Below are 14,338 nucleotides of genomic sequence, written 5' to 3'. Positions count from 1 at the left end.
CTCGCACTGGTCGAGGGTGGGGTACACCCTGGACAGGTCGCCAGTCCATCGCAGGGCCAACACACAGAGACAACAGAGACCGACAACCACTCACACTCACACTCAGACCTACGGACAATTTAGAGTCACCAGTTATCCCAGGCATGATGTCTTTGAATGGTGGGAGGAAACCAGAGTACCCAGAGGAAACCCACACAGACGCAGGCAGAACATGCAAACTCCGCACAGAAAGGACCCAGGCCGGGGGAAAACTTGTTAAATGATCAAATTTGGGTTGTTCAAACCAAACAGGTTTAGTGGTATGTGAATGGATACTTCAAATTCCAGATGTTTATGTTCTAGAATAGATACACTTTATCACTGCCCCCTGCCCCCTGTCTCCTGTTTGTTAAAAAGTCCAAAATCCAACCTGCAGGTTTTCTTCTAAAATTTAAATGTTCTAAAATCTTCCAGCCCACAGTGTGATGTAAAAGAAAAAGTGATTAATCAGACCAGGCCACCTACTTCCATATGTCACCTTCCGTGGTCCAGCTGTGGTGCTCACGTGCCCATTGTTGGTGCTTTGTGCAGTCAACAGGAGTCAGCATGGGCACCCTGGCTGGTCTGTGGCTACGCAACCCCATACTGTCTTCCCTGACACGTTCCCAATAAAACCAGCATTAACTTCTTCAGCTATCTGGGCAGCAGCAGCTCGTGTTGGACCCAAACCCTGACCCCACGGCCCTGTTGGAAAACGCTGTTTGCGGTGGTGTGACACAGAGTGTGTAGTTTCGCGCTTCTTCCGGCAGAGGGCAGCAGCTTGTCCGAGCTGCTGCTGCTCCGCTCCGATTACACAGAGGAAGCAGATACCGGGGCTGCAGCTAGGCATCATCATGCCTACTGCTGTGATTATGGAAGAAAATTTTGACAAGTTATTAGAGCAATGCGAAGCTCAAGAGCTTGAGGTAAGCGCTTTAAGGCGAAGTTCATGTCTCGGGCTCTGTCTTTAAAGGCTTGTTAGCCTCTGACATCCAGTTAGAGAAGTGGCAGACAGTCTCACTGAGTGCCTCTTAGCATACAGGGGTTAGCCAGTTAGCTGGATAGCGAGCTATCTTCGCTAGGTTGGTAAACACAGCCACAGATATTGCTGCAGCGGTTAATACAGGATGACCAGGTTTAAAAAAAATATTACTGCAGTGACTGCCTGTCGCCTGTTGATCTCAGCACTAACCGTTCACCTTCACGGATACGTTTAAATGATAAGCGGTGTTCAAACGTTAGCGGAAGCTAAGCAGCATAATAACACTGAATGACTGGCTGAGGCCGACTTCACTTAGTCGAAGCTCGGAAGCGAATCATCTTTAAAATGCCCAACTTGTTGTTGTTCAGGGAATTCGGGACGGTCAAATGTCCTGCTCATTTTAACAACACACCGTTTAATCACCCTCTTGCATGTCTTTCCTCTAGGCTCCAGGGGGCATTGCAACACCACAAGTCTATGCTCAGCTACTGGCGCTGTATCTGCTCCACAATGACATGTAAGTCGTTTTTTGTTGTTGTTGTTTTGTTTTTTGTTTTGTTTTTTTCTGTTTGCATATGGTATACTATGTGGTCTATGCAAAATATATAAACATAATAATAATCGCTTTCCTTTTAATAGCACGCTCTATACAACATATGTACCACACTGCATTTTACCATTTTACAGTAATTAAATTGCGTGTAACAAGTGTGGGAAGTGAAATGACGTAACCTTAGCATGAAATACACGAATGATACATGAGATGGCGTAATAATAATAATAATAAAAAGAAAATTAACATAAGTTAAAACAATGTACCTTGGATACATGAAATCAGTAAGGTATTAAGGTGTACAGCAGCCTTTGAACGTTTGTGCTGAGAAATCTAAATTCTGAGAAAATGGCACGATTTCTGAGACAGCTGAAGGCTGAGGTGGAGAGAGAGGTTTTTAAGCCCAATTTTGAAAATGTTATGTGGGCTGCTTCCTAATATCAGGCTTAATTGATAAAACCAACATATTACACAATACAATAGAATTACACAGCTGTTCTTTTATAAAACGTGAGTAGATGATCTTGGAGGTGTATAGCCTTATCAGGGAGTTGCCAATGCAGCTTGGTTCTCATTCATGAAGGGCTTTGTGTATGAGGACAGAATCTGTTTTGAATGTATAATGAGCAACTAAAAATGAATTAATGTCTTGGCTCTGGTTAACAGCTGAGCTACAGTGTTTTGAATGAGCTGATGTCCCTCAATTTTTTTCCTGGCAAGCAATAACTGCATTGAATTGAAGGCATGAATCCATATTTCATTATCTTTTGGTTTCATAAATGGCTATGCTGTCTTCCAAAATGAAATAATTACAGTAAATAGATAGACCTCATGATTAAAAATGACTAATAGTGCATCAGGTTTGCCTATGTATATGTGTCAACGTCATTGATATGTGTTTCACAAATGACATTTGGTTGTTTAATTCTGCAACCCTGCCTTCTATTGCTGCATACCCCTGCAGCTTCACTCTGTGTACTGACTGACTTGTGTTGATGTGCATCAAACAGGAATAATGCCAGGTATCTATGGAAGAGGATTCCGCAAGCGATAAAATCGGTAAGAGTGTTAAAACGTATGGAGACATTTGCAAGAAGTTGCTGTTTCATTATGAGACATGCAATTACCAATTCAATCACTTTTTGTTTGTCTAAATAACACAGAGCTCTGAAAGCAGGCAAGCAAGCATGATTATCTGACATCATTTTGAACACAACATTTTTAACCCTAAAGACACACAACTTTTTACCTCTACATCAGCGGTCCCCAATCCCCTGGCTTTTGAACCAGGCCACACAGAAAGAATAAATAACTTACATTATTTATGTTTTATTTATTAGCTGAATCTGAACTATTATTTTCTATAACTATTACTACTCACTTATAACTATTAATATTATTTTGAAAAATGACCGGATTCTCTCTGTTACATCCGTCTATGACTCACTCTTGACGCATGTCAAGATACTTGTCTCGGTCATGTGATATATTACCGCTAAAATTAAACGCACAATCTAGCGAAATGATTAAAAAAGGACAGTTTCTTTGTGAAGAGGAAAAGGCCCAGTGAGGAGACAGAATAGCCTGCGACTTCCATGAAAAAGAAAGTTGCATTTAGGTTCGAGGTTAGGGTGCAGAGAGGATGTTACTCACTTGATGTTGTGAGGGCGCTGCTAATAAAGTTCCATACGAGTACACAGTGGATTCACATTTATTATGATATTTAGAAAATAACACAGTTTTAATGTGGATCGTATCATTTTATTTTGTTGTATTTATCCACCACACCTTAAAGGGCGGTCCGTGGAAATATTGTCTAACATTAAACTGGTCCGTGGCGCAAAAAAAGTTTGGGGACCGCTGTGCTATATAACCAGCTCTGCCCATCACAGAATCCTGGCCTAAAAAGTAGGTTCATAATAATATTTTTTTGGTAATATAAGCATTTGCTAAGTTGAGTTATATTGGATTGCCTTATTGCTGACAAGTCATAGTAGGACACCTTAGGAGCTCTGTTTCACACACACAGTGTTTCTACTGGAGCAACAGGACGTTATGTTTTGTCTCAACACTGTTAAGTGTTTGAAACCTCAATAACGTTATTGTCACCTAGTTCACAACTTTTCAGTAATGCTCAGCTAAGGTCTTAAGGTTCTCAGATTGTATAAGAATTTGGCTTCATCCTGCCTCACCTTAGATCTAGTGTTTTAAGTGGCAGTTGATGTACCACGGGTGTGGTACCCATTGACACCCAAATGAAAGCCCATCAAGTGTTAGATGGTTAGTGGATTTTGAAATACTTTTCCCCTTGTTGTGTACAGGCAAATCCTGAGTTAACAGCTATTTGGGCTGTTGGCCAGCGCATTTGGCAGAGAGACTTTCCAGGAATCTACACAGCAATTGCAGCTTACCAGTGGACGGAGAATATCATACCAGTCATGGAGGCCCTTCGAGGTAATAACAAGAATCATATCTGGCTTGACTGTCATCATTTTTATCTCTCTTAAAGCTTTATAGAATTATAAGACAAGTACGTATGTGCTTTAGACATCTGACTATGGACAAACTGCAGCAAAATTCAAGGGAATGAAATCTATAAATTTCCTCTGCATCATTACAATCAGCATTGGGCGAGAGTTGAGAACAGTTCTTGCTATTATGTGACTGTTAAGGAGGAATAAAATGTGTTTCAAGAGAGAGAACACTGTTAGTAGGAAGGACAGTAGAGACTACAACACAGCAATGAATCAATTCTCCCCTCACATGCTCACATACTCCCTCTGATACTGTCTCGTGATATAACTGGATATCATCAACTGTCTCATAATATAACTGACATACCTGAATGTTTTTGTTTTTCAGGTGTGTCTAGTTTTGATCTTGAGAAATAGTAGTATTTGGTATCTCCCTCCTGCTCACAGATGTTGATCAGGAGGCTGCTTGTAACATGTGATGGTTACCTTGTGCAAGAGTGTAAGAATAGCTTCTCCCTCATGTTTACAGGACTTTGTGTAGATCTGCCATGGATGCTGATAAGTCATGAGGCAATTGAGCAACCAGAGTGTAACTGCCCAGTAAATTTGTGGGAATTTAGACATTTTGAATTTAAATTCACATAATGTGCATTTAAAGTTATTTAATTAAAATAAACAACAACAAAAACAACTTCAACCATTGACAGATCAATCATAAAATAAAATTTTCAGTAGCACATTTTGTATTGGTGCATGTATTGGGCTTACAGTACATACACTTAGTGGAAATGTTCAGTTAAAGACCAAATCAGAATTTAACTGTCAGATATTAAATATATTAATTCTCAATGTTTGAAAAACATAGAGCAGCTTTTTTTTTAAGCAATAGTTACTTGAAGTTGATGCATTTAATTTAATACATATGCAAATTAATAGTTTAAACAGTCAATATCATTCATTTATATAATTTAAGATGTTAATGTGAACAGTATATCAAAATCTAAAAAAACAACATTGCTGTGTTTATTATGCAAAATACAACCAGTTATATAACTAACATCAAACGGAAGCCACAATTTATTCACATGTTGCAGAGAACGACTTGTTTACCAGTTTTATTGAGCTCAATCTGCCAGGTAGGGGCCCCACTGTCCCACTCACATGAACCCTGTTTGTCTCAGCTCAGTTCACCAGCTCTGTTAGAGGGTAGACAGTGACCACTCGAGCATGTGACGCATTCTACACCGGGTAGGAGGGGGACAATTCTCTGAAAAGATCCTTGGCCAGCAAGCAGACAGGAATGTTGCTCTGGTTGGTCAAAAGGATTGGGTGTCACCAGCTGTGTGGGCCGGTATAAAGGACAGAGCTACTAGCTCTCGCACAGAACACATATCTGCTTTTTACAAGTAACAGCTCTGGAGAAGCTAATAAAGCTTCCATTTTCAAAATTTTTGAGACCAATAGACAGTGTGAAAGTTTTAGTTTTCTCTTTTAGGAAATTAGGAAACTTACTGATCTAGCTGCGGGCACCTTCTACAATGGACGTCCAGAGGACAGGAACTATGGTTCGGCCTCCGAGCCCCATGGACAGCCTAGAGAAGCAGCTGAGCTGCCCCATCTGTCTGGACATGTTCACCAAACCTGTGGTCATTCTGCCCTGCCAGCACAACTTGTGCCGTAGTTGTGCCAGTGATCTCTATGACTCCCGCAACCCATACCGCTTTTCTGGAGGAGTCTTTAGATGTCCTACTTGTCGTTTTGAGGTTGTGCTTGATCGCCATGGCGTGCATGGGCTCCAACGCAACCTGTTGGTAGAAAATATTATTGATATCTATAAGCAGCAGCAAGAAGGCACTGGCAGTGGAAGTCCAGAAACCACCCTGAAGCCTAAAGAATCAAAAGAACCAATGTGTCAAGAACATGAAGATGAGAGAATCAACATCTATTGTGTTACCTGCCAAGTACCCACCTGCTCCATGTGCAAAGTGTTTGGTCAACACAAGGACTGTGAGGTGTCACCTTTAGCTAGTATTTACCAGGCCCAGAAAGGTGAGCTGAGCAATGCTATTGATACCCTGGTTGCCAGCAATGGGCGCCTGCAAGCTCTGCTCAACCAGATGGATGATGCCTGCCGCGCTGTGCAGGAGAATGCTCAGCATGCTAAGCAAGGGCTAGCTGAACGTTTCGACTTGTTATACGCCGTCCTCGAAGAGCGAAAGACCATTCTACTGGAGCAGATTGGAAAAGAGCAAGATGATAAGGTGGCAGCTCTACGAGCACTAGCTCAGCGTTACGGTGAACGACTGCAGGCCAGTTCAGAGCTCACGGATTTGGCAGTGAGAGCCCTGGAGCAGAGTGGTGCTGCGGAGTTTCTGCTGGCCTCTAAGGGCCTCATCACGCAGACCAAAGACGCAGCTAAAGGTTCCCTGGGAGAGGACAGGCCAGAGCCAGGCTTTGAGAAGATGGACCATTTCACTTTGTCAACAGAGCATGTTGAAGCAGTCCTGGCAAAGATGGACTTTGGGCTGTGTGATGATGATGAATTTGAAGATGCAGAGGAGGAGGAGGAGGAGGAAGAAGAAGAGGAAGAAGAAGAGGAATAATGAACATTTGAAATGTGAACGGACTTGAAGGAAATAATGAAATTTGTGCTTTTGCGGGATTTTTTGACAAATGTTCATGGCAGCAACTGCCTTTGGTGTAGAGTCTCCAGTGGATGTGGGCTAAAATGGTGTGCCCTCATTTTCAGTGCAATATTCAATTTCAGCGTCGTATTTGTGACTTTTCTTAATTTCTTTTTATACTTTTGTACTTCTAAACCAATTGTTTAAAAGTAGGGTAGATGAATGTAAACATGGGAAGTCTGAAGATGGCTCACGCATCATTTCCCTCACATCTAGTGTAGGAAAGTCTTTTTAGTAGTTTTTCTCATTTTTTGAGTAGTGGTCTCCCTGTAATTACCAGTTCTGTCTGTATTTGAATATGGAATAAAACTGCATGGAGCTAAGCATCTATTATCTTTATATCAAGGCTTGAACTAATCATGAAATTGAAATTATGGGAACACTCAAACATATGAGGACCCAGTATTGTTGTGTTCATGTAGATTGTCTTTGGAGTGCTTCCATCAAAATGTTTCCCTTTCTGTTGCTGCTCTTACTTGGCAATGGACTGTATTTAAAAATAAAAGCCCTTGCCATGTCCTGCCTGCTTTGCCTTTGCTGGTGAAAAGTGGGGGCTATTTTTAAGAGGTGAGAGGCTGAGAAACGATAGCAACCCTGGAATAGACTTGTCAGGGAAGGAGAGACCAGGTCCTGTTTCTCCTCCATAAAACATGCTCTCACTCACAGACGTCTAACTCAGCAACTCCAACCCAACCCTAAAGTGCCAGAAGGGCACACTAAAGAAAGGCTGGTCCAGTTGCCACACGAGTCGGTCCTAACGGTCAAGAGGCCATGTTAAAAATACCCGTCAGCCTGGGGGACTGGGTTACAAAAAGCCCCTCGAGATGACCTGCTTGGATGAGTGTCGAGCATTTGCTTTGAGTCCTCATTTCTTTTCTATTACACAGGACAGTTGTTCCAACGTAAGATGCAGTTTATAAAGTGTGATTCATTATTGAATTTCAGAACATTTTGCTGTTTTAGTCATCTATCAGGTTTGGGATGCCACTGATAAACCAATAGTATTTCTTCTCCATTTCTCTTTCAGTAAAATGATATAATGAAATACTCCTCACCAACATAGGACTGAAGTTACTCCACAAACATAATTTAGATTAAAAACTTTACAAGAATTAAAAAAATAGGTAAACAATTAAATATAACTAAAAATGGCCTCCATGCTGTTTTCTAGTTTTTTAGCTTTCTTTTTGTTTGTGGAGAAGTTCAGTAACAGGGAACAGGAAGCGCTTTGGACAGAAGAGTGGGAAAGCACTCCAGCCTTCTCCTCACAGCTGTCTCTCCTCATCCATCTCATTTGTTATTGTTACTGCTTCAGCAGACTGGGAGCTGCCTTTTGATACACATAAACTGTTGCTAGGCTATGAAACACAGAAGCAAATACATGCTAGTGTGTGTTGGTAATGCTGTTGTGAGGCCCTGTCACTCAAACCTGTATCTCCACAAACGACAACACCGTGTCAACGTCAGCTTGGAAAATTGGGCAGCTCAGATAGCTGACATGCCTTTGCCGGAGTCTGCTGATTAAAAACCTCAGTACTTTGAAGGGTACACTGCACACTAGATCGTTAATTATTTTTGGTCATGGAAAATTCTCACTTCTTTTCAGTTACAATCCAATCAAAGGTATCCTGTCAACAAATGTACCATTTAATCCAAAGCAGACTCTGATGGTAAAAGTAATAAAGGTATGGACAAGAGTTTTTGTCTCCACAAAATTAAGTTTCGGTTCTTGGGGTCAAGAAACACAAGTTTGGCCTCCAGTATTCATTTTACTAAAACAAACACACTTTTGATTGCTAATGATCATAACAAAGAAAAGCCCCCCTTGCTAGAATCACCTGCCTTCTTGATGAATCACACTACATAGTGCTGTAGCTAATTAGCAGTTTTGTTTACAAGAACCAAGGCGATTAAATACCATGTTAAAGTGACATAACAAACTGTTTTGTATCTGTAAGGTGCTGTAGCTGATGTACTTGGTGTTGAGCCAGAGCAGAGTTTTAGCACGTGTGCAGTTCATGTGAACCCATCTGATACTTTGTATGGTTAATGGATCTTTCACAGAGAGCACACGGCAAAGGGCATATGGTTTAGTGGCACAGGCCTACACTTCCATTACAGCCGAAGATTTTGCTGCCTTTGTTGGCTACTCTGTGGAGGAGGCAGTAAAGGGTAAGATTAATACACACAGACCCCTCACAGGAAATGTTTTAAAAGCACAGTGTTTGCACATATGCTGATGAGGATATTTCCTTCTCCTCTCCCACTTATGTGTTTGCTCCAAAGGTGTGGTGACTCAGGGCTGGCAAGCAGACCCTGCTACTAGGATGGTGATGCCCAAAAAGCCAGGTAGGTGGCAGTGTTTCACTTTTTAATTCTTACCATTGTCAGTTTACTGTTGTGCTGTTTTTTCTTTGAGTAATTGTGCACCTTTTTCCTTCTTCTCTCCTGGTAAATTATTTTAAACATTCATAACAATTTTGAAATTTGGAGTAAATCTTCTTATTATATAATACGACTGTAATAATGAACCACTCCTTTTGATTTGTTGAATCTCCCTCATATAATTTCTGTATTTCCAAACCTTTCACTTCATATTCCCTTCAGTGTCTTCTTGTGTATTCCTTTATTTTTGTCAGTATTGTCTTCAGGCCATCACTTGTCCTTAAATCAGAGGGTCAGGGGTAAACTGATTTATTTGGACGAGGAGGAGGCTGTGGTTTGTCTTCCCCTCTGTAATCATCCGATCTTGCTGTTGAAGCATCTGCTCTGCACATGTCCAGCCCAAAAACGCTAACCCACTCACCATTAATCCCCACATGTCTGGATTTTTCCCCCTCCACAGCACAACTTGAATTTTATAGCACTTGGTGATTTTGGTTGTAGAGTGAATCTCACAGAAAACAGTCCCTGTTGGGGTGAATATTAAACATAATGGTGTCCATGTTGTATGTTTCACAATCACACGGGACACTCCGTAGTTGGTGTCATTAAACGGGTTGGGGCGTGGAGATCTCATGTCCAGATGAAGTTGAAGCCTGTGACCTGCTGAGTCTGTCTCAGCAAGAACACGTGGGCTTGTAGAGTTAAAACTGCGAGAGATCAATAGCTCTTGGCACAAAGAGGAATCCCCAGTCTGACTCAACTTCTCCTCTTCCATGCTTCTCTCCTCTCACTCAACAGATCCTCCCCCCGTTTCATTGGTTCCAAATGAGCAGCAGTTGGCCAGACTGACTGACTACGTGGCTTTCCTTGAGAACTGATAACCCATCATAACCACTGGCACCCTTTTTTTTTTCTCCTGCTTGGTCTTAAGGAAGAATACATGTTTGGATAGACTCTTTCTCCTTCCTTTTTCCTGCAAAGTCTGACTCCCTGATAAAAGAGGTACCACAAAGAGACCCATCATCTTGCATGACTGCAGAAAGCTCTTCTCTGGGCCATATTTATGTTCATTGAGTTATACAGCTTCCTCTGTTAATTCCCATCCAGAAAATGTATGTGGGGCGGTTGTGTTCTCAGTCAACAATGATGTATTTATATTATTTGTTCCTCTTTGAAACTCACCTGATGTGTAAAATAGGGTCTAATTTCAAAGTAAATATTAGGAAGTATTCTTCACAGTGTGATTTTACTGCTAGCCTAACAAACCCCCCACAACACACCGTACATCCGTTCTGTTTAAGCACTTAAAGTTTGCCTTGAAACAAATGTGATCAGGTAACAGAAGTCTCAGTATGCATGCATCACTGTGTGGAGTTCAGTCCTCAGACCTCATACTTTGAAGTTTATGTTTCAACTGGTGAATAAATATTTTTGCTGTTTCTAATTCAGTATCCGCTTATTGCTTTAATCAATACTTCTGGTTTAGGTTGGTGCTGCTTTCTAGAGCAGCCTGGGCTCAATCAAAGCTGTTCAGTGTTTCAACACACCCACGTTACAGGGCCTTACTGTATCACGCTTGTCTCATGACATCAACTTTCTTTTTTCTGTGAAAGAGCGCGAACAGTTGTGCCTCACTAGAAGAGACCATGTAAGCTTCTCTTCTGATTGGCTCTTTTCCGACTGACCTAATAAACATATAGCAGATTTCAGGTAAACACTTTGGAAGTTGCACCCGTTCTGTCTCAGAATCTTAGCACAGCTTTTGAGCATTCATCTGTGGACGGAGGCTTTCAACTCTTGGGAGTGACTAAAACATTAGATGTAACTGTGGACCCAATGGTCAGTCATATTTTTACTTGCTAAAACGCACTCCACTGACCTACACTGTAATGTACTTATGACTCCTAATAGTAACCACTTGGAGCTTGATGTGACTAAACCAATAAAGGAATCAGTGCAGTTAGTGGAAATATCAATGGAGGGATAATCTGTCAGGCAGAAAGAATGGAAGGAAAAGAGGGAAGACCAAAGCCAAGAACACTAATTTCATCTGAAATTGGAGCTGTTTTAATAGACCATGTCTTTGTTGATAGAATGACAGAGCTCAACCCTGTGCAGCCACCATAAGCTACTGATGTAGCAAGTTCTGAGAAGAGACTGTATGAATCATTGTGTCATTCTACAGTTATATTTACACTGCAATGGGCTTTTCACTTGCCTTTGTCCTTTTTGCCCTTCACTGTACTGTAGTTTTACTTTATGGAACTATTGAATCCAGCCATTCAAAACTTGCAGCAGGAAGTACCATAATGTAACTGATTAATTTTTTAGGAGTGGCCACATCCCATGGACACTGTTTTTCATTTAATGCAATATTTTTTTTATTCTAATCTGTTTTTGTAGAATCAAAAAACATTTGCGAGTTTCATTTTGGCACATTTACATGGAAGGCTTCAAGAAATGTGTTTCAGCATTTATGAGAAACTAACATAGAACCTTAACTTTTATTATAGTCTTTAATATTCCATAGTTTTTATCCATTGCATGACTACAGCCGCTATGTTGTATGATTGTAACATGGAAGGAGCATTGTCAAATGTGAAAATTAAAGTAGTGAGTTTGATTTTTTTAGCTCTTTTGATCACATCTTCAAAGTAACCATTCAAGTCATCGTTAAATATTATATTAAATCTGTAATTAGAATGAACATCACAGAAAATTTGCTGGTTCTTTTTTAATTTGGTAAAGGCATATCTGGCTGCCATCTTTTCATCTATACTATAAAGTAAAAGTCTTGTGGTGTTTTTTGTTTAGTTTTTTTTCCCCGAATGTTAGTCACTTCTGAGTCCTGTTTTGAATAAAACATACAACATACACCACTAACTTAATATAAATGTATTTGATCTTCACTGCAGCTGAGGAAGTGGTGATTTAGTGTGAAATCATCGTCTCTATGTTGTGGCCAGATATTACATGGTGTCAGCCTTTTCTTTGTTCTGCCTTGATCTTCATGTTATATCTATTTCGGGAACGACCCAGGCCAAGACTCCCTGCAAGCAAATGGAAATTTGTTGCATTGCGTTGTGCAGCTTCATTGTAGTCAGACTTGCATTTTATTCCTGGAGACATTGCATCGCTTTATTTATGTATTTATTTATTTGTGTGTGTGTTTTTTTTTTTTGTTTTTTTTTGGGGGGGGGGGTTGTCGTTTCACTATAAATGGAAATGTCACAGCTCGTGTTAGTGCATCAGCTGTACACAAACACGTGTTGACTCTTGCCCCATGTCTATGTGTTGAGCCAGCACTGACAGCTCAGCACGGCGGGCTGAGAGCAGGTAACCGAACCCGGTCACTCCTCCGCCTGGCTGCTGACCCGCAATCTGTCACAACACGCCTCAGTGCGAGTCCTCCGGCTCATACAGACTGCAAGGAAGGCGGAGTTAGTTTTCTTTGAAAACTACTGCTAGCACCGGCCGGTTAGCTCAGTTGGTTAGAGCGTGGTGCTAATAACGCCAAGGTCGCGGGTTCGATCCCCGTACGGGCCACTTTCCTTTTGGGCTGAAATTAAATCCACTTTTATTCAAGTTTATGTGCAAATGGCCCTTATCATCACTTCAACTTTTACTTTATGAGACATTTTCCTGATGGATTTATGGTCTCAATCGCTAATTGAAGAAGAAGTTAGAACATGATAATTTTTTAGACGATGGTTCCATTTAGAGGAAAATAGAGCAGAAAGCAGATGATGGACAGCTGGGTGGGGTACTTTGTGATTGACAGGCTGTTATTGTAAGATCATATAAAGAAAAACGGAAAAGTGGACGTGTCAATAACATATAAGAGACTTTCAATGTCTTGCAGGCCTTTACAAAGCAGCTCCACCCTTATCGTGCGTTTGTTTTTGTGCGTGTGCGTCCCTTAGAAAGAGCTCAGAAAGAGTACAGCCATCTAAACTAAATGCTGTGAATTAGCCTACATGTCTGTGCACGGTGAGAGGACGCTGCTTAGTGCAGCGCAGATGTCTGCACATGTCTGAGTTAATGAGTGCGGACAATGAGCTGATTGGAAAAGTCTGTCCTGTTAAAATCAGTCCTTACAACACAACTTCGAGTCATGCCAACACACAACACAGTTTTGCAGATTCATATGATAAATAAAGTATTTTTGAATCTCCCTCTGGGATCAATAAGGTAACTGTTTGTCTCAGTATGTGAGAGTCAGTGCTGTGAAGCAGATGGAAGGATGCTTTGTAAAGAGGACATGAGGTCAAGGTGCTGTGTCTCCAGAACAGGCCTCTTGAATTTTCACCACCATGAGTCCATCAGAGTCATGTTGGGTCAGTGAAGGCCAGGGCTGACCTGTATTTCAGCCTCAAAGCACAGTGCCCTACGGTGACAAGCAGCAGTCGTAACATGCTTAAGTAAAGGTTAAAGGTCACAGCCTCATCCAGCTCTACAAATGGTAACATTAACTGCGTAAACAAGGTTCACTGCTCATTGCTGTTTGGACCATGACATACAGATATATTCCAGTGTTCACCACAACACCACGGCTGTTTTATAAATTACAGCTACTATGATAAAAATATTTGTCAGTACTTCAAACGAGTTTTCCCTTTGGTGCGGTTTTCATCATTTACATACAAATGGTTTACATTGAAATATTTGTCACCCAATTGTTTGCCTTGAAGTGTTTTACAATATAATGCAGAGAAGGAAAAGAAAGATTACTGGCACGAATTTGGCACCTTCATTTTGTGTGTGTGTGTGTGAGAAACTAATGGGGTTTTAACTGAGTCATTGTCTTTTTCCCAGATGTTCACTTATGTCCGAAGGCTCTTGTTGGTGGTGAGGTCATTTTTTTCCAGAGGCCAAGGCCTCATCACTAAACAGGCCAGTGACATGATATTATAGATATTCTTACTCGGACGTGAATACAGATGTGTTTATTTGTGAGCAGGGTTATTGATGTGGTTGGTTGCGGTTCAGCTAGTTTTAACCTTGTCTTTACAAAGGTCACACAAAGATTGTGGGGGCCATAAAAGGGTTTATGAGAGAAGGAGAATATGCACAGTCCATTTTCACATTTTTCTGTGGCCCTTTTTTTTTTTTCTAAAAATGCCTTAACATTTTACGTGTGCCTGAGCCCTGAACCACCCTCTCTGTCTTGTCTCTCTCTCTTTGTGAATAGAGGAAAGATTGACATTTACTCTTTTACACCAGGAGGAGGCAGTCTTAACTG

General features: G+C 41.1%; 1 protein-coding gene and 1 non-coding gene across 3 annotated transcripts; both read left to right on the top strand.

Annotated features, from left to right (window-relative positions):
• Positions 1 to 846: 846 nt before the first annotated feature.
• Positions 847 to 10,540, top strand: cops8 (COP9 signalosome subunit 8). Of its 2 annotated transcripts, XM_029530739.1 has the most exons (7): positions 847 to 944; positions 1,447 to 1,517; positions 2,564 to 2,612; positions 3,875 to 4,007; positions 8,776 to 8,883; positions 8,998 to 9,060; positions 9,895 to 10,540. In XM_029530739.1, the coding sequence occupies exons 1-7, from the start codon at positions 873 to 875 to the stop codon at positions 9,972 to 9,974; spliced, it is 576 nt and encodes a 191-aa protein (XP_029386599.1). In that variant the 5' UTR covers positions 847 to 872; the 3' UTR covers positions 9,975 to 10,540. The 2 variants fall into 2 exon arrangements, with proteins under 2 accessions (XP_029386599.1, XP_029386598.1); XM_029530738.1 differs by lacking the exons at positions 8,776 to 8,883; positions 8,998 to 9,060; positions 9,895 to 10,540 and adding an exon at positions 5,564 to 8,765.
• A 2,028-nt stretch (positions 10,541 to 12,568) lies between these two features.
• Positions 12,569 to 12,642, top strand: trnai-aau (transfer RNA isoleucine (anticodon AAU)). The gene has a single exon. It is a non-coding gene; the product is annotated as a tRNA-Ile (tRNA).
• The last annotated feature ends 1,696 nt before the right edge of the window (positions 12,643 to 14,338 follow it).

This window comes from Echeneis naucrates, chromosome 21, assembly GCF_900963305.1.
Source record: "Echeneis naucrates chromosome 21, fEcheNa1.1, whole genome shotgun sequence".
In the NCBI taxonomy this organism is placed as follows: domain Eukaryota; kingdom Metazoa; phylum Chordata; class Actinopteri; order Carangiformes; family Echeneidae; genus Echeneis; species Echeneis naucrates.
The sequence above is the reverse complement of the archived record's forward strand: the minus strand, read 5'-3'. Positions and strand labels throughout refer to the sequence as shown.